The 19,993-nt window shown below is 36.8% G+C and overlaps 1 protein-coding gene across 1 annotated transcript in view; it reads left to right on the top strand.

The window, feature by feature from the left end:
* The window catches only part of UBR1 (ubiquitin protein ligase E3 component n-recognin 1), a 133,201-nt gene that overhangs the window by 95,621 nt on the left and 17,587 nt on the right, over positions 1–19,993 (top strand). Inside the window, exons 32-39 of the mRNA XM_073876909.1 lie at positions 293–442; positions 3,913–4,010; positions 6,654–6,747; positions 7,868–8,016; positions 10,488–10,543; positions 11,590–11,686; positions 12,700–12,784; positions 16,890–16,953. Coding sequence (XP_073733010.1) covers positions 293–442; positions 3,913–4,010; positions 6,654–6,747; positions 7,868–8,016; positions 10,488–10,543; positions 11,590–11,686; positions 12,700–12,784; positions 16,890–16,953 — 793 coding nt within the window. The remainder of the gene's footprint in view (positions 1–292; positions 443–3,912; positions 4,011–6,653; positions 6,748–7,867; positions 8,017–10,487; positions 10,544–11,589; positions 11,687–12,699; positions 12,785–16,889; positions 16,954–19,993) is intronic.

The following is a 19,993-nucleotide window of genomic DNA, read 5'->3' as shown; positions in this document are numbered from 1 at the left end:
GACCGTTGGAAACTGAGGGAAGTAGTGTCTACGTTGTATTTCCATGCTTTTGAGTTAGGAGCCACGTTATGATTCAGTAGAATTATTTTAAATTTGTTTCTGGCATGATGTGTCCTCCACTTTGCCTCCAAAAGAATGGGTATCCTGTTTCTTCTGTAATTTTAACTTGGGTGTTGGGGCATATAGATTCTAAAGACATTTATTGAAGCAAAAATTCCAGATTTTTGTCTCTTGGATTAGAACAAAGATAAATGCGTCATTCTGAATGGACACATGCCTTGGAATTTTGCAGGTATTTTGAAGCTGTACAACTGAGCTCTCAGCAGCGCATTCATGTTGACCTTTTCGATTTGGAGAGTGGAGAATATCTTTGCCCTCTTTGCAAGTCTCTGTGTAATACTGTGATCCCCATTATTCCTTTGCAACCTCAAAGGATAAACAGGTATATTTTAATTCATGTTTTGGTTAATTTTTTTAAAAGCTATCTTTAATCCTTTCATTTGTATCTGTTTTGATTAGATTGCTAGTTTCTTTTGCTATTTAAAGTAATACTTTTTCTTTTCATAACTTTGTTCTACTTTCTAAATACGATGAAAAGCCCCAGTTTTTGGTCTCTAAAATAACTGTAATGTTGATTAACTCAAATCTGTTATGTTGTGTGTGTATCTTCTAACAGCCATGAAAGCAATAGAACTTGGATCTCTACCTTAGCATTCACATAAGAAGAGAAGATGCTGAGAAGATTCATTTCTTTCATATAGTCCTTTGATACCATTAGAGTTACTTTTTAGAATTTGGTTTCTCTAAAGGTCTTTGTATTATTATTTTTAATTCTATTTTTTCAGAAGATCCAGTTTTCTAGTTGTAGAGATGTGGACAAAATGTTAAAGTAAAAAAAACACTAGATTCATTGTATATCTTTGGATTGCTTTTGAGTTTTTAGACTAAGTTTTTGAACTTTTCTGTGTTGACCATTTACAAGTGGAATTTAACAGCAACTTTACTCATTTGTTATGATAACTGTAACGCTTAATTTATATTTCTGTGTTGCCACTGTTGTATATGATGATAACGGTATTATTATTGTTACTTTACTTTTTTTAAACTCAATGAATTTGTAATAATCGACCTAAGTTTTGCTAAAGAAAAAGATTTTGTTGATAAAAACACTTTTAACATGTTTCCACAACAAAAGTGCTCAAAGGTGATAGGCTTGGCAATCAGGGTCAATAAGTAGTTGTTCTGTCTGTACTATTCCATGTCATTAGAAAACCTGATTTGGAAATTGTCTTCTACTCAGCATATTGGGACATAAAATGTCATCTTTTAGTAAGAAGGTGGCATTGGAAGCATTTATCTTTTTTTGACTAATTGATATGTTCTAGGCACTCTACCATGCACCTGCTATATTATTTTTTTAATACTCAGATAGCCTAACAAAGGCAGGTACTGTTATTCCCATTTAAAAGATAAGGAATTGGAGACTATGAGTAGTTTTTACTTGTCCCAAGACAGACTCAGGATTTGAACCCAGACGTGACTCCAAAGCCTTACCTAACTATACACATGAAGACAAAAAACAAATCATAATAAAATTAAGTGACCTTTCCAACTTCTTGTTAGCCTGTATAAGCCTTTTTTTTTACACAGTGGTTTCCCAAGTAAGGATTATTAAACATGTAAATTATTCTCTAAGGAATGTTCAGCAACTATTTCCCTTGATATCTTTAAAGAATAGGATGCTTCAGGGGCACCTGGGTGGCTCGACTGAGCCTCTGTCTTCAGCTCAGGTCATGATCTCAAGGTTCTCCCTGCTCAGCAGGGAGTCTGCTTCTCCCTCTCCCCCTGTCTCCCCCCACTTGTGCTCTCTCGTGCCCATGGACTCTATCTTTCTCTCTCTCTCAAATAAATAATATCTTTAAAAGTAAAAAGAAAGAACAGGACGCTTCAGGGCAGTCCTTTCTGAAGTTAGACCAATCCTTACAACTGGGTCTCTTTGAACCTGTGACACTTTTAATGTGTAGTAACACCTTTGTTACTTAGGATCTGAAATACATAATTATACATAACATTTTTATTAGGCACTTGAACTTACCTATGTATTTGAATATATTTGCCTTTTTTGTTTTTAGAAAATCAACATGAGTATAATCTAAGATGTGAAAGTTAAGAGTGTATAAAAAATTCTTAGGTCAAATTTATGTCCAGATATGTGAATTGTGGCACAGTTCATTGTATAATTTCACTTTACAAGACTGTCTTTTCAACAGTCCCTTTTAATAACATTGTTTCTAATCTTCTTGGTTGTTAATAAAAGTTTGGATCAGGTCCCTGCCCTTACGGAATTTATATTACAGAAAGGAGAGACCAACAATAAACATACGAATACAAAGTGAGAAATACTATGACAAAACTAAAGCAGCAAGGTAAAGGGCTAGAAACGGGGTGCATGAGACCATGGTCACAGTCATCAGGGAGCTTCTCTTTGGGATAATGACATTTGAGTAGGGCCCTGAATGAAGTGAAAGACAAGTAGTGCTAATTTCTGGGAGAAGAGAACCAAGCACAGGCAATATAAAGAGCAAATGCCCTGAAGTAGGAATGTATCAGCATGTTGGAGGCACAGCAGAAAGGCAGTATATTGGAATGGAACAAGCAAAGAACCAGATCATAAAAGGGCTTATAAAGATGAGAAATTAGAATTTTATTTTTAGTATTAAAAACACATAGTATTTTATGTTGATGGGAAACCATTGGAGTATTTTGAACAGAGGAGTGATATCAGATTTACATTTTAAAAGATCCTTCTGGCTGTTATATAATGAATACATAGATAATAATGAAGCACTGTTGTGAAAACTTCGGAAGAACAGTTAATGTATTGAAATAGTTCAGGTGAGGGATAATGTAACTTGGATTAAGGTAGTAACAGTGGAGGTAGAAAGAAGTGATCAACTTGGGTTATATTTAGAAGGTAAAACCAGCAAAACTAGCTGCTGGGTTCGAAGGTGGGCTGTGAGAGAATCCAAGAAATCAGTGATGGCACCTAGTTTTTTATTTGAGCGACTAGAATGGTGATTCCATTTATTGACATTTGTTACTTCTAGGTGTTGGGCCTATGAGTGGTATCTTATTCATTGTACTTGTAAAATTCTCCTCCCTCCCCAAACTACATTTTCTCTTTTATTTATTTATTTTATTGAAATATAGTTGATACACAATGTTACCTTAGTTTCAGGTGTACAACACAGTGATTTGACAAGTCTATATGTTATGCTGTGCTCACCACAAGTGTAGCAACCATCTCTCACCATACAACACTATCACAGTACCATTGAATATATTCCCTATGCTGTACCTTCATCCCCATGACTTATTCTTTCTATAACTAAAAGCCTGTATTTCTCACTCCCCTTAACCCCTTTTGGCCCATTCCCTGCCCCTCTAGTAGCCATCAGTTTGTCTTTGTATTTATGGGTCTCTTTCTGCTTTGTTTGTTCATTTGTTTTGTTTCTTAGATTCCACATATAAGTGAAATCATATGGTATTTGTCTTTTCTCTGTCTGACTTACTTCACTTAGCATAATACCCTCTAAATCTGTCCATGTTGTCACAAATGGCAAGATCTCATCCTTTTTTATGGCTGAGTAATATCCTGTTGTGTATATATACCACATTTTCTTTAACCATTCATCTGTCAATGGACACTTAGGTTGCTTCCATATTGTGGCTATTGTAAATGATGCTAAAACTACATTTTTAGACATATGTGTTTCTATGACTTAGGAAGTTAATCTGAAGGAATTTGACCTTTTTTATACAACCATTTGTCCATAGAAAGACTCTACAAGTTTAGGTTTTCAGTTTGAGTTGGTGCCAATGGCTTGATAATTTTTAAATGTCATTTTTCAGTGAGAATGCAGAAGCTCTTGCTCAACTTTTGACCCTGGCGCAATGGATACAGACTGTTCTGGCCAGAATATCAGGTTATAATATGAAACATGCCAAAGGTTTGCTTAAAATTATTTTATATTTAGCTGTGTGAGATTTAAGTGTCAGAGTCTTTAATTTTTTCTCTAGTACTTACTGCTTTAAAATATGGTTTGCCAATACAGATTTGTTGAATATCAGGAAGTGAAGGTTTTCAAAGGCAAGACTAAGTTTGGCTTAAATCACTTTATTTGATTAAATAATTTTTATACTGGCAAGCAATATAGACAGTGGTTAATCTAGAGTCACACTGCTTGGAGTTAAATCTTAGATCCATCGCTCACTGTCTCTATGATCTCGGACAAGTTATTTAACCTGTCTGTGCCTCAACTTTATTTGCAAGGTGGGAATAATAATAGTATCTATCTCGCTGATTGAAGGATTGAGTTATCCTTTGTAAAGTGAAACAGTGCATGGTACATAGTATAGGCATTAGCCATTACTATTACTAATTTCATTAATATTTTGTTATTAATAACAAAAACATTTTAAAACTGTTACCTCATTTATATATTCCTTACAGTTGAGAGATAAGACTATCTAACAACTCTGAGAAGTAAACAACGGCAGGCAGATTGAGGAGGGAAATCAAAATTTGAAGAATGCTTGGCAATGAGTTTCCTGGGTGTTTTTCCTCCTGTATTTCCCAGCCTTGACTCCAGGGTAGCCTGAGTCACAGAGCTTTGCAGTGGACATGAACAGCAAAAAAATTCAAGACAGATCCCCTTTTTGGCCAGAGGATCAGGAAAAGAAACCCCTCAGAACTGGAGAGTTGTAAAGGGAATTCCTGTTGTGGTGTTTTTCATCTTCTGACCCTCTCCTGAGGTCAGCCCCAGTCATGGAGCTACAGTGCCATGGTGGCCATAGAGACACGTAAAATCCCAAGAGAAAAGCAGTATCTCTGGCCAGAGGAACTGGGAAAAAAGGGACCTCTGTGTTCCAAAGAAGGCAGGGTGAATCCTCATTATTTTTTTCTGTCTTTGCTTCACAGCTTCACTCCACAGGTAACCCCAGTCGCCTGAATCTACTTAACAACAGAGGATACTAAAACGGAGAGAAACATGTCATTTTGGCCAGAGGAACTGGGGAAAAGGGCCCCATGGAGCTAGAGAATTATGGGGGAAATCCCAGAGAGGAGAGAGCCTATAGAAGGGGAATCTCCTGTTTTTGAGACCAGCACAAATCTTGGGCTTACCTCCAAGATGCACTTGTGTAGAATAGGCCCAAAGGAACAGCAGCAGGGTTGAGAATGAAGCTGCATTAAACCACCGCTTAAGTCTCAGACTGACCCCTGAGTAGTACATGTATAGGCAGACCCAAGCAGCATAGCAAGGGCTCTAAGACTAACATTGGAACCACCATACACAGTGAGACAAAACTTGTTGAACCTAATTGGGTTGTTTGCCTACTAAAACAAAAAGAAAGGTACATTTAACAAGAACCAAAACCTCACAATGTAAAATTCAAAATATCCAAGATAAAATCCGGAATTATTCAGCCTACAAAGAACCAGAAGAATCTGACCAACTCTCAAGGAAAAAAAATCAAATGCCAATCCTGAGATGTTTTAACATTGAACGTTTTTGACAAAAAATTTAAAACACCTATATAATCATTAAACATAAGGTAAAGGTGAACACTTTTGAAATGATTGGAAAAATAGAGTTCTCAGCAGAAAAAAAATAGAAACTATTAAAAAAAAAAAAAGAACCAAATAGAGATAATAGAATTGAAGAAGCACTGTATGAAATAAAAATTAACTGGATGGACTCAATAGTAGAATGGAGATGAGAAGGGTAAGAGTTAGTGAACTTGAAATTAGATCAGTGGAAATTCTCCAGTCTGAGGAATAGACAGAAAAGTGATGGAGAAAAAAAAAAACAACATAGCTTTAGAGACATATGGACCCAATTTTTTTAAATCCAATATTTATGTCCCGCAAGTCCCCAAAAGAAAAAGGATGGTAGAGAAAAAAAATTTTTTTGAAGAAATAATGGCTGAAAACTTCCCAAATTCAGCAAAAAATATAAACTTACGTATTTAAGAAGTTCAGTGAACCTCAAAGATGAACTGAAAGAAAACTACACCTACATAGATCATAGACAAACTGTTAAAAATCAAAGATGAAGGGAAAAAATCTCAAAGACAATCAGAAAAAGACAACTTGTTTCATATAGGGGAACAACAATTCTAATTTGATGAGGAAATGGAGCCAAAGTAAGGTTAGTGTTCACCCAAGGTCTTAGTAATGGTGGCAGAGCTAGGATGCAAACCTAGGCAGCTTGGGTCCAGATCGTCTGCACTTGTTCATTAATGTATACTGCCTTACTAATAGAATACTATGCATCCATTAAAAATGGAACTGTAGAGGGGGAGTTACCGATGTGGAAAGACATTTATGATCTGTTGGTGAAAAAACAAGATACAGAACAGTACTCTGATTTTGTCTTTATAAAAAAATCTGTATGTGTAACATTCATATGGAGAACAGAAGAATATCACCCAAATGTTATTAGGGTAGAGAAATTTTGAATGATCGTTTATTACTTATTAACATTTTCTAAGTATTCTAAAATGGTCATATATAATTTTAAAAAGCTAGGAAAGTGTGTGTCACACTAAACCCTCATGATTTTTCTTTCTTTTTCTTTTTCATGCATAAGGAGAAAACCCAACAATTCCAGTCTTACTTGATCAAGGAATGGGCGATTCCACTTTTGAGTTCCATTCTATCCTCAGTTTTGGAATTCAGCCTTCGTAAGTATCTAAATAGTTAAAAGAAGTTTGTAAATGGCTGTGAAAATAAGAATGAAGAATAATCCTTCCTTCCATCCTCCCATCTCTCCTTCTTGCTTTATTTGTAAAATTATTTCTTTACCCCATTTTTATCTTGTTTCTTTCTCCCTGAAGTTTTATTTGTACAATAAAATTAAGTGGTTTGAGGTATTAAAGTACTATGTATTAGGGTGAACCATGTCTATAATTAACCATTTTTGACCAACAAAAATGCCATTTCTCTATAGTCCTGCCTACAGTAAGAACAGCATTTAAGACACTTTAATTAAAGTCATATCTAACCTGCCCTCTGACTTCTGAAAAGTCTCCAGTCACCCACCTCTCCAATTCATTTTTCTTGTTGGTAAAATTGAAACAGTAGCCTATTATCTTACATTATAAGGTTATTGGAAAAATACTTATGTGAAGACACTTTGAAAAATATAATGTATCCAAATCAGGTGTAATTATTTAACAGATATTATCTGATGTACATTTTTTTAGTTGTGATCCTTGTTTATATTGCATATCTCATTGTTATTGAAAATACTTGTTAGAAAAGGAAGTTCAGGAAACCAGAAATTACATTCCAAGTACATGACATACTCTTTTCTCTCTTTCTCTCTCTCTCTGTGTGTGACACACACACACACACACACACACACACACACACACACACACACACACCCTGTTAACACACCCTGTTAACACTGACGTCCTTCTTAGTCCCTTTTCCAGAGACTAAAACTTGTTAAGTCAGATCTGTTTCCTCTGAATTTTATTCCTTCTCTGCAGTTTGTCCTTAATTTGGACCTGGATCCTTTCTGCTGTGATCATTTACTGCATCTTTTACAGGAAGTAAAGTTATATGGACCATTATCATTTTGTAAGAGATATTTTTCTGCCTCTAAGAGATAGAGTTCTGCTTTTCCCATTTTTTCCTAATGAATAAAGCTTCAGAGACTCTAATCTCTAATTTGACAAAAAGCAGTTTACTTTGTCGAAAGGAGTTAAATTGTTACTTCAGTACCTAATTGGACTTCTGAGTAGGTAACCCCGTTTACTAAATTTATTATATAAATTTTTCTTGTTTTATTTTTAGGATAAAATATTCTAATAGCATTAAGGAAATGGTCATTCTCTTTGCCACAACAATTTATAGAATTGGACTGAAAGTACCTCCTGATGAAACGGATCCTCGAATCCCCATGATGACCTGGAGCACGTGTGCTTTCACTATCCAGGCAATTGGTAAAGCCTATGAGAGACTGCTTTGGAGGGTTCATAGAAACAGAATTAACATTGATTGACCAAATTTTTCCTCTTTTTTCCCCTGATGGCTTAAAATAGCTTGAATTGTTGGAGAAGTATTAGTATTTCAGTGTATTAGTGTGGCCTAATGCCATTTAGTCTGAGAATTTTTGTATCGATCCCTTTTTAACTACAGTATTGGCCATATGCAAAATAAGCTCAAAATATTTGAAAGGTATAGCATGAAGCAAGCTATATTTAAAAGCTGGCAGATTTACAACACTAGAAAATCAAGAAAAAAGGCAAAGGAAGAAGAATCAAGCCAGAAATGTTCAGTAATTTTTGTTTCTTTTACACCTTGAGAGAAAAAGAATGGAAACCAAAGTCACCTAAAACATTATCAGGAAAAGGAAGGGAAGACTGAGGTAGTCAGGAGAGACAGATTAGCGGGCAGGAACTAAGAGGTCAGAAGGGAAGCCCACTGACAAAATCCCAGCCATATTGAAAGCTTCTTAGAGAAAAGTGTAGCAATCAAATCAACATGTTGTGTTTTTTGTTTTTTTAAGATTTTATTTATTTTGAGAGAGAGAGAGCACAAGCAGGGGTAGCGGTAGAGGGAGAGGGAGAAGCAAGCTCCCCACTGAGCAAGGATCCCAATGTGGGACTCAATCCCAGGACCCTGGGATCATGACTTGACCCAAAGGCAGTTGCCTAACCGACTGAGCCACCCATGCGCCCCTCAAATCAACATATTGTACACCTTAAATTTACACAGTGTTATGTGTCAGTTATATATCAGGAAAGCTGGGGAGGGGAGAAGAGTGTAGTTGTGAAGAATTGCTTAGATTTTAAAATTAGCATATTTGCTTATTACAGTCATGAGATACAATACTATCTGAAAAAGAATAAGAACTGTAATACTTTTATATCCCCTTTATCCAAGACAGTTTCAATTTCCCTTTCCAGTGTAGATTTTTGGCAGTTGTTTTTAATGGAGTCTACCACTTTTTCTTTTTTTTTAAGATTTTATTTATTTATTTGTCAGAGAGAGAGCACAAACAGGGGAGTGGCAGGCAGAGGGAGAAGCAGACTCCCCGCTGAGCAGGGAGCCCAGTGCGGGACTCGATCCCAGGACCCTGGGATCATGACCTGAGCTGAAGGCAGCCGCTTAACCAACTGAGCCACCCAGGCACCCTGGAAGAATGAGATTTAAATAGAATAGAATCTAAACAAATTGATAAGAAATATAACGTATTCTTTTAGAGTCATGATCTACTACTGAGTATCGTGAGACTTTCAATGAAGGCATTTTACACTTTACTGCCTTTGGCAAGACAAACTTTAGGAATCAGAAGTTTATATTTAAAGAGTTAACATTTAAAAAGTTCAGTTTTTGGGCGCCTGTGTGGCTCAGTCGTTAAGCGTCTGCCTTCAGCTCAGGATCCCAGGGTCCTGGGATCAAGTCCCACATCAGGCTCCGTGCTCGGCAGGAAGCCTGCTTCTCCCTCTCCCACTCTCCCTGCTTGTGTTCCCTCTCTTGCTCTCTCTGTAAAAAACAAATAAAATCTTTAAAAAAAATAAGTTCAATTTTTGTCATAAAAGTGATGAGAAGTTCACTGGAGAATAGGACTAAATTTTTCTGTGTGGTTCTGAAACCTAGTAATTAGATTTTATTTGATTACTATAGTGTTACACTGTTTTCACAGTGGTTTTTCCATGCAGGGGACATAGTCCTCTATTTTATTCCTAGTGCATAAGCAGCTAACTTACCTCATTCCCTATGGGTGTGGAGAGACATATACAGAATGTGTTGGCATGGTTAGGAACTATCGTTAAGGAATCAATATACAACATCTTTTATTAATGTCCATTCAAACTTGGAAAAAGAAAATAGGAAATAAACCTTCCTTACTCATAGATGTATCTGCTGCCAGAAAGCAATGAAAATACAAGTAATATAGCAATAAATACCCTAGCCAGCAAGGCAAAATGTATATGAATCCATGGGTCTTTTTTTTTTTTAATTTTCAGTTTTGGTTTTATTCCTATAAATGTAATTCTTTTTTAATAGTACCTATAAGAGCAGTAGTTACTTGCATCTGCCTATGTATTTTAAAACAAAATAAGTTGTGATTATGCATAAAAATTACTTGTTTAAAAATTGTTGGCATAGAAGCAATGTTAAAAGGATGAAAAATGAGCCAGTATGCTTTGTTTTTCCCAAGTATTCTCTTGGATAGCTGCGGGGGCTTTATTATTTATAGTAACAGTTTGTAAGTGATCTACATTTGCTTCTATAATATATTCTCAAAAATTTGGAAATTTTGGCATAGACATAAACATGAAACTTTGAGGGGGAAAAGTGCAAATCATCTGGTCAAAAATAGAATCAGTTAAAGAACATCTAAAGCCAAGTATACAATTGTAGCAGTATTCAGGATTTATTATTTTTGTTTTTCTTACTCTTTGAGAAAACCTCTTGGGAGATGAAGGAAAACCTCTGTTTGGAGCACTTCAAAATAGACAGGTGTGTATATTCCAGCAGGGTATGTGTAATTCGTGGTAGGCTTTTTTTGGTATAGTCTACAGTTAATTTACCATTTTCTTAAATCATTTTTTTAATTCACTCCTTTTTCTATAAAAATTAGCAAAATTCTTTTTTTTTTTTAAAGCTACTTCAGTCTCACAGGAGACTCAATGGCCAACATTGTGCGCTTTAGAGTGCTTACTCAATCTTGGTGGTTAAATCTAATTCATAGAGAGATTTCAGATGATACTTAGTTACTTTTTCTCCCCCTACTCTGTTTATTGCCAAGTCAGAAACCTCCTGTCTCCTACATTTTCCTTCCTCACTAATTTTGACCCATCTTGTAACATTATTAGTGCTGACTTAACTATAAATGAATCATCATAGTAAATTCAAGAATAAAACTACGCCGTGGCCCCTTGATGGGCAGATCTTGGCACTACAGGACTATACTCCCATCTCCAGGCCTAAGCTTCATATTGTAGGGGACCCTGGAAAATAGTGCTCAACAAATAGCTGCACGAAAACAGAGTGGGCCACCAAGGATTCCTTAGACCACCCCTCCTTGCCATTTCCCTCTTATTTTCCTGATAGCTGGCACAGGGCACTTGTAGTCCACAGTGTGCTTCCCTACAGTTCCTGGCCTTCTGGTTAGGGAGCAAAAGATCTGAATTCAATGGAACGTTTTGGGGTTTTTTGCCATCGTTTTAGAATTTCTGTAATATATTTTTTTTGCCCAGGCCTCAGCAGAGTAAATTAGTCCAGACATTTAAGAAATTGACTGGGGAAAATGAGTACTTAAAGGAGAATTGAAATAATTAATAGCTTTAGTACTTCTTTGTCATGGGAAAATCTGTTAAAAATTTGATGAATTAGTTCATAAAACTTTCTAAAAGTACTAAAAATATTGTAATTTATTTGCAAGAATGTAAAGTATATAATAAGTCTGCATCTAATTCTTGCAGACTGGGATTGAGTTCTACAGTGAGTGACTTCAGCCTATCATCTTCCCTTATCTTTTTATGTTTCCCTCTCTTACCATCTAGCATAATGGTCTGAAAGCATTAATGCAGTTTGCCATTGCGCAGAAGATTACCTGTCCTCAGGTCCTGATACAGAAACATCTGGTTCGTCTCCTATCAGGTAGTCTCTTCTGAATTATTATTAAATTATTACTTATATGTCTTTTTCCATTGCATTTCTGGCGATGTATTTCATTAGGAAACAACACACTGCACTAATTTTGAACACTCAACTACAGCAGCTTTACAAAAGAAAAAACAAAAGACCTGGATGCCCCTATAATACCTGCAATCTTATTTTAAAACTCAGGTTATGGGTGCCTGGGTGGCTCAGATGGTTAAGCGTCTGCCTTCGGCTCAGGTCATGATCCCAGGGTCCTGGGATCGAGTCCCGCATCGGGCTCCCTGCTCCTTGGGAGCCTGCTTCTCCCTCTGCTTCTCTCTCTCTCTCTCCCCCCCTCTGTCTCTCATGAATAAATAAATAAAAATCTTTAAAATAAAAAAATAAATTAATTAATTAATAAAACAAACTCAGGTTATTTTCCAAATGTTTTTAACTTACATCTACCCACCTAGGGGCATTATTGAACCACCGTTCACAACCGCTAACATGTTTATATCCTAATCTGGTTAGAAAAGGGATCAATGATATGGATAGATCATTTAAAAATAGCTTTAATTTTGCTGGATCAGGGGGATATTCTTCATCCTCATTTCACTTGCACTGCTTTGCAAGTTCTCTTTGCTCCCCACTCCAAATTCTTCACATATTTTATGTATCACAAGACATTTAGAAATGTATAGTTTGGAAAAAAGTATTAAGGAACATTGGATAAAAGTAATTCTTATTCATTGAGCATATACTTATTGAATAATCTCTGTTTCCTTTATTTATTTACCTTTTTTCCTCCTGGATCTTATCTTTCAACTCTTAAATTATATACAGGCTTTCTAGGAAGTTTTTGTCAGTTTAACTTGTTAATTGTGGTTCCCATATCTTAAAGGTGTGATGTGCCAGTTTACCAGTTTCTATATTTTATAACCCTGTTACATTTTTGTTTTAGGTGTTTTATGTAGTATTTAACTACATTGCTATCTTAATGAATTACACTGTTTGTTTTTTTTCTTTTTCAGTTGTTCTTCCTAACCTAAAATCAGAAGATACACCTTGCCTCCTATCTATAGATCTCTTTCATGTTTTGGTAAGTGTTCAACAAAAGTTCTTAAGTCTCTCAAGTTTATAATTTCATGTATTTTCCCACTCAAATTCATGTTCTTTGTTCAAGATTATAAATTATTAGTGTTCAAACTATAAAATTTAGTCTCTTGTCCATTCTGTTTACAAATAGATACAGATTTGACTGAGACTGTCACAATCACTTTAAAGGGTGCTTGGGTGGCTCAGTCAGTTAAGCATCAGCCGTCAGCTCAGGTCATGATCCCAGGGTCCTGGGATCTAGTCCCGCATCGGGCTGCCTATTCAGCAGGGAGCCTACTTTTCCCTCTCCCGTTCCCCCTGCTTGTGCTCTCTCTCTGTCTCTCTCTCTCTCGCAAAAATAAGTAAATAAAAAATCTTTTTAAAAAAATCACTTTAAAAATGAAAGCACATTTACTCTTTATTTTGTGACAGGTATCATCCTAGTTGATTATATTTAGCTGGTATCTGTCCAAGCAGACTTTTTCTTTACTTTTCTTTTTTTTTTTTTAATTACATATAATGTATTATTTGTTTCAGGGGTACAGGTCTGATTCATCAGTCTTACACAATTCACGGCACTCACCATAGTACATATCCTTCCAAATGTCCATCACCCAGCCACCCCATCCCTCTCACCCCCACTCCACTCCAGCAACCCTCAGTTTGTTTCCTGAGATTAAGAATCTCTTATGGTTTGTCTCCCCCTTTGGTTTCGTCTTGTTTCATTTTTCCTTCCCTTACCCTATGATCCTCTGTCTTATTTCTCAAATTCTTCATATCAGTGAGATCATATGATAATTATCTTTCTCTGATTGATTTATTTTGCTTAGTATAATACCCTCTAGTTCCAGCCATGTTGTTCCAAATGGCAAGATTTCATTTTTTTTGAGAGCTGCATAATATTCCATTGTATATATATATACAACATCTGTATCCATTCATCTGTTGATGGACATCTAGACTCTTTCCATAGTTTGGCTATTGTGGACATTGCTCCTACAAACATTGGGGTACAGGTGCCTGTTCGGATCACTACATTTGTATCTTTGGGGTAAATACCCAGTAGTGCAATTGCTGGGTCAGAGTGTAGCTCTGTTTTCAACTGTTTGAGGAACCTCCATACTGTTTTCCGAAGTGGCTGCACCAGCTTGCATTCCCACCAACAGTGTAGGAGGGTTCCCCTTTCTCTGCATCCTCGCCAACATCTTTCATTTCCTGACCTGTTAATTTTAGCCATTCTGACTGGTGTGAGGTGGTATCTCGTTGAGGTTTTGATTTGGATTTCCCTGATGCCAAGTGATGTTGAGCACTTTTTCATGTGTCTGTTGGCCATTTGGATGTCTTCTTTGCAGAAATGTCTGTTCATGTTTTCTGCCCATTTCTTTTTTTTTTATTTTTTTATTGTTATGTTAATCACCATATATTACATCATTAGTTTTTGATGCAGTGTTCCATGATTCATTGTTTGTTCATAACACCCAGTGCTCCATGCAGAACGTGCCCTCCTCAATACCCATCACCAGGCTAACCCATCCCCCTACCCTCCTCCCCTCTAGAACCCTCAGTTTGTTTTTCAGAGTCCATCATCTCTCATGGTTCGTCTCCCCCTCTGACTTACTCCCCTTCATTCTTCCTCTCCTGTTATCTTCTTCTTTTTCTTTTTTCTTAAAATATGTTGCGTTATTTGTTTCAGAAGTACAGATCTGTGATTCAACAGTCTTGCACAATTCACAGTGCTCACCGTAGCACATACCCTCCCCAATGTCTATCACCCAGCCACCCCATCCCTCCCACCCCCAACCACTCTAGTAACACTCAGTTTCCTGAGATTAAGAATTCCTCATATCAGTGAGGTCATATGATACATGTCTTTCTCTGATTGACTTATTTCACTCAGCATAACACCCTCCAGTTCCATCCACATCATTGCAAATGGCAAGATCTCATTCCTTTTGATGGCTGCATAATACTCCATTGTGTATATATACCACATCTTCTTTATCCATTCATCTGTCGATGGACATCTTGGCTCTTTCCACAGTTTGGCTATTGTGGACATCGCTGCTATAAACATCGGAGTGCATGTACGCCTTCAGATCCCTACATTTGTATCTTTGGGGTAAATACCCAGTAGTGCAATCGCTGGATTGTACGGTAGCTCTATTTTCAACTGTTTGAGGAACCTCCATACTGTTTTCCAAAGTGGTTGTACCAGCTTGCATTCCCACCAACAGTGTAGGAGGGTTCCCCTTTCTCCGCATCCCCGCTAACATCTGTCATTTCCTGACTTGTTAATTTTAGCCGTTCTGACTGGTGTGAGGTGGTATCTCATTGAGGATTTGATTTGGATTTCCCTGATGCCGAGCGATGTTGAGCACTTTTTCATGTGTCTGTTGGCCATTTGGATGTCTTCTTTGGAAAAATGTCTGTTCATGTCTTCTGCCCATTTCTTGATTGGATTATTTGTTCTTTGGGTGTTGAGTTTGATAAGTTCTTTATAGATTTTGGATACTAGCCCTTTATCTGATATGTCATTTGCAAATATCTTCTCCCATTCTGTCGGTTGTCTTTTGGTTTTGTGGACTATTTCTTTTGCTCTGCAAAAGCTTTTTATCTTGATGAAATCCCAATAGTTCATTTTTGCCCTTGCTTCCCTTGTCTTTGGTGATATTTCTAGGAAGAAGTTGCTGCGGCTGAGGTCGAAGAGGTTGCTACCTGTGTTCTCAAGGATTTTGTTGGACTCCTGTCTCACATTTAGGACTTTCAACCATTTGGAGTCTATTTTTGTGTGTGGTGTAAGGAAATGGTCGAGTTTCATTCTTCTGCATGTGGCTGTCCAATTTTCCCAACACCATTTTTTGAAGAGACTATCTTTTATCCATTGGACATTCTTTCCTTCTTTGTGGAAGATTAGTTGACCATAGAGTTGAGGGTCCATTTCTGGGCTCTCTATTCTGTTCCATTGACCTATGTGTCTGTTTTTGTGCCTGTACCATACTGTCTTGATGATGACAGCTTTGTAATAGAGCTGGAAGTCCGGAATTGGGATGCCGCCAGCTTTGCTTTTCTTTTTCAAGATTCCTCTGGCTATTCAGGGTCTCTTCTGATTCCATACAAATCTTAGGATTATTTGTTCCATTTCTTTGAAAAAAGTGGATGGTATTTTGATGGGGATTGCATTGAATGTGTAGATTGCTCTAGGTAGCATTGACATCTTCACAATGTTTGTTCTTCCAATCCATGAGCATGGAACGTTTTTCCATTTCTTTGTGTTTTCCTCAATTTTATAGTTTTCTGAGTACAGATCCTTTGCCTCTTTGGTTAGATTTATTCCTAGGTATCTTATGGTTTTGAGTGCAGTTGTAATAGGGATCAACTCCTTAATTTCTCTCTCTTCTGTCTTGTTGTTAGTGTATAAGAATGCCACTGATTTCTGTGCATTGATTTTATATCCTGCTACTTTACTGAATTCCTGTATGAGTTCTAGCAGTTTTGGGGTGGAGTCTTTTGGGTTTTCCACATAAAGCATCATATCATCTGCAAAGACAGAGTTTGACTTCCTCTTTGCCGATTTGGATGCCTTTGATTTCTTTTTGTTGTCTGATTGCTGTGGCTAGGACTTCTAATACTACGTTGAATAGCAGTGGTGATAGTGGACATCCCTGCCACATTCCTGACCTTAGGGGGAAAGCTCTCAGCTTTTCCCCATTGAGAATGATATTCACTGTAGGTTTTTCATAGATGGCTTTTATGATATTGACGTATGTACCCTCTATCCCTATACTCTGAAGAGTTTTGATCAAGAAAGGATGCTGTCCTTTGTCAAATGCTTTTTCTGCATCTATGAGAGGATCCTATGATTCTTGTTCTTTCTTTTGTTAATGTGTTGTATCACGTTGATTGATTTGCGGATGTTGAAGCAACCTTGCCGCCCAGGGATAAATCCCACTTGGTCATGGTGAATAATCCTTTTAATGTACTGTTGGATCCTATTGGCTGGTGTTTTGGTGAGAATTTTTGCATCCATGTTCATCAAGGATATTGGTCTGTAATTCTCCTTTTTGATGGGGTCTTTGTCTGGTTTTGGGATCAAGGTAATGGTGGCCTCTTAAAATGAGTTTGGAAGTTTTCCTTCCATTTCTATTTTTTGGAACAGTTTCAGGAGAGTAAGTATTAATTCTTCTTTAAATGTTTGGTAGAATTCCCCTGGGAAGCCATCTGGCCCTGGGCTTTTGTTTGTTGGGAGATTTTTGATGACTGCTTCAATTTCCTTAGTGGTTATAGGTCTGTTCAGGTTTTGTATTTCTTCCTGGTTCAATTGTGGTAGTTGATACATCTCTAGGAATGCATCCATTTCTTCCAGGTTATCTAATTTGCTGGCATAGAGTTGCTCATAATATGTTCTTATAATTGTTTGTATTTGGTGTTGGTTGTCATCTCTCCTCTTTCATTCATGATTTTGTTGATTTGGGTCATTTCTCTTTTTCTTTTTGATAAGTCTGGCCAGGGGTTTATCAATCTTGTTAATTCTTTCAAAGAACCAGCTCCTAGTTTCGTTGATCTGTTCTGCTGTTCTTTTGGTTTGTATTTCATTGATTTCTGCTCTGATCTTTATTACTTCTCTTCTCCTGCTGGGTTTAGGCTTTATTTGCTGTTTTTTCTCCAGCTCCTTTAGGTGTAGGGTTAGGTTGTGTATTTGAGACCTTTCTTGTTTCTTGAGAAAGTCTTGTATTGCGATATATTCTCCTCTCACGACTCCCTTTGCTCCATCCCAGAGATTTTGAACAGTTGTGTTTTCATTTTCATTTGTTTCCCTGAATTTTTTTAATTTTTCTTTAATTTCCTGGTTGACCCATTCATTCTTTAGTAGGATGCTCTTTAGCCTCCATGTATTTGAGTTCTTTTGAACTTTCCTCTTGTGATTGAGTTCTAGTTTCAAAGCATTGTGTTCTGAAAATATGCAGGGAATAATCCCGGTCTTTTGGTACCGGTAGAGACCTGATTTGTGACCTAGGATGTGATCTATTCTGGAGAATGTTCCATGGGCACTAGAGAAGAATGTGTATTCCGTTGCTTTGGGAGGGAATGTTCTGAATATGTCTGTGAAGTCCATTTGGTCCAGTGGGTCATTTAAAGTCTTTATTTCCTTGTTGATCTTTTGCTTAGATCATCTGTCCATTTCAGTGAGGGGGGTGTTAAAGTCCCCCACTATTATTGTATTGTTGTCAATGTGTTTCTTTGCTTTTGTTATTAATTGCCTTATATAATTGGCTGCTCCCATGTTAGGGGCATAGATATTTACAATTGTTAGATCTTCTTGTTGGATAGACCCTTTAAGGAGGATATAGTGTCCTTCCTCATCTCTTATTACAGTCTTTGCTTTAAAATCTAATTTGTCTGATATAAGGATCGCCACCCCAGCTTTCTTTTGGTGTCCATTAGCATGGTAAATGGTTTTCCACCCCCTCACTTTCAATGTGGGGGTGTCTTTGGGTCTAAAATGAGTCTCTTGCAGACAGCATATCGATGGGTCTTGTTTTTTAATCCAATCTGATAGCCTGTGTCTTTTGATTGGGGCATTTAGCCCATTTACATTCAGGGTAACTATTGAAAGATATGAATTTAGTGCCATTGTATTGCCTGTAAGGTGACTGTTACTGTATATTGTCTGTGTTCCTTTCTGATCTATGCTGCTTTTAGGCTCTCTCTTTGCTTAGAGGACCCCTTTCAGTATTTCTTGGAGGGCTGGTTTCGTGTTTGCAAATTCCTTTAGTTTTTGTTTGTCCTGGAAGCTTTTTATCTCCTTCTATTTTCAATGACAGCCTAGCTGGATATAGTATTCTTGGCTGCATATTTTTCTCGTTTAGTGCTCTGAAGATATCATGCCAGTCTTTTCGGCCTGCCAGGTCTCTGTGGATAGGTGTGTTGACAATCTAATGTTTCTACAATTGTAGGTTACATATCTCTTCTCCTGAGCTGCTTTCAAGATTTTCTCTTTGTCTCTGAGACTCGTAAGTTTTACTATTATTTGTCGGGGTGTTGACCTATTTTTATTGATTTTGAGAGGGGTTCTCTGTGCCTCCTGGATTTTGATACCTGTTTCCTTCCCCACATTAGGGAAGTTCTCTGCTATAATTTGCTCCAATATACCTTCTGCCCCTCTCTCTCTTCTTCTTCTGGGATCCCAATTATTCTAATGTTTTTCATCTTATGGTATCGTTTATCTCTCGAATTCTGCCCTCGTGATCCAGTAGTTGTTTATCTCCCTTTTTCTCAGCTTCTTTATTTTCCATCATTTGGTCTTCTATATCGCTGATTCTCTCTTCTGCCTCATTTGTCCTAGCAGTTAGTGCCCCTATTTTTGATTGTACCTTATTAACAGCCTTTTTGATTTTGACTTGGTTAGATTTTAGTTCTTTTATATTTCTCCAGAATGGGTTTCTCTAATAACTTCCGTGCTTTTTTCAAGCCCAGTAGTATCTTTAATTTATTTATTTAATTTATTTAAACAGCTAGTATCTTTAAAATCATGATTCTGAACTCTAGGTCCAACATCGTAATAATGTCCATATTGAGTAGGTCCCTGGCCGATGGTACTACCTCTTGTTCTTTTTTTGAGGTGATTTTTTTCCTCTTGTCATCTTGTCCAGAGGGGAACAGATGAGTGAGAGAACAAAATGCTAACAGGTTAACAACATCCCCAAAAAATATACTCTAAACAAATCAGAAAAGACCTGCAACCAGGGGAAAAGAAAGGGAAAGAAAGAAAAAAGAAAGAGGAAAAAAAAAGAAAAAGAAAAAGATAAAAAGAAACAAAAACAACAAAAAAAAAAACAGAATATGATGAAATATGATCAGGCTGGTGCATAGATCAGTGCCACACACTAGATTTTGAGTGTATTTTGGTCTGTTAGAAGAAAGTGCCTCCTAAAATTTTAAAGAAAGAAAGACTTAAATATGTACAAAATAAGGGTTGCTACGATGAAGGGATGGTATATGACTGTAAAGATGAAAATTATAAAAAAATTTTAAAAAAGGAATTGATAAGGTGTTTGAAAAAAGAAAGAGGAGGATTGAAAAAAAAAAGAAAGAAAAAAAAAGGGGGAGAGAATGTGATCAGGCAGGAGACTAGAACCAAGCCATACACTAGAGATTTAGTGTATATTTTGATATGTTAGAAGAAACCGCATCTCAAAATTTTAAAGAGAGAACAACTTATATATATATATA

The sequence above is a fragment of the Callorhinus ursinus genome, unplaced genomic scaffold, assembly GCF_003265705.2.
Source record: "Callorhinus ursinus isolate GAN/ISIS: 27379988/994484 unplaced genomic scaffold, GSC_fseal_2.0 scaffold25, whole genome shotgun sequence".
Taxonomy (NCBI): Eukaryota; Metazoa; Chordata; class Mammalia; order Carnivora; family Otariidae; genus Callorhinus; species Callorhinus ursinus.
The sequence above is the reverse complement of the archived record's forward strand: the minus strand, read 5'-3'. Positions and strand labels throughout refer to the sequence as shown.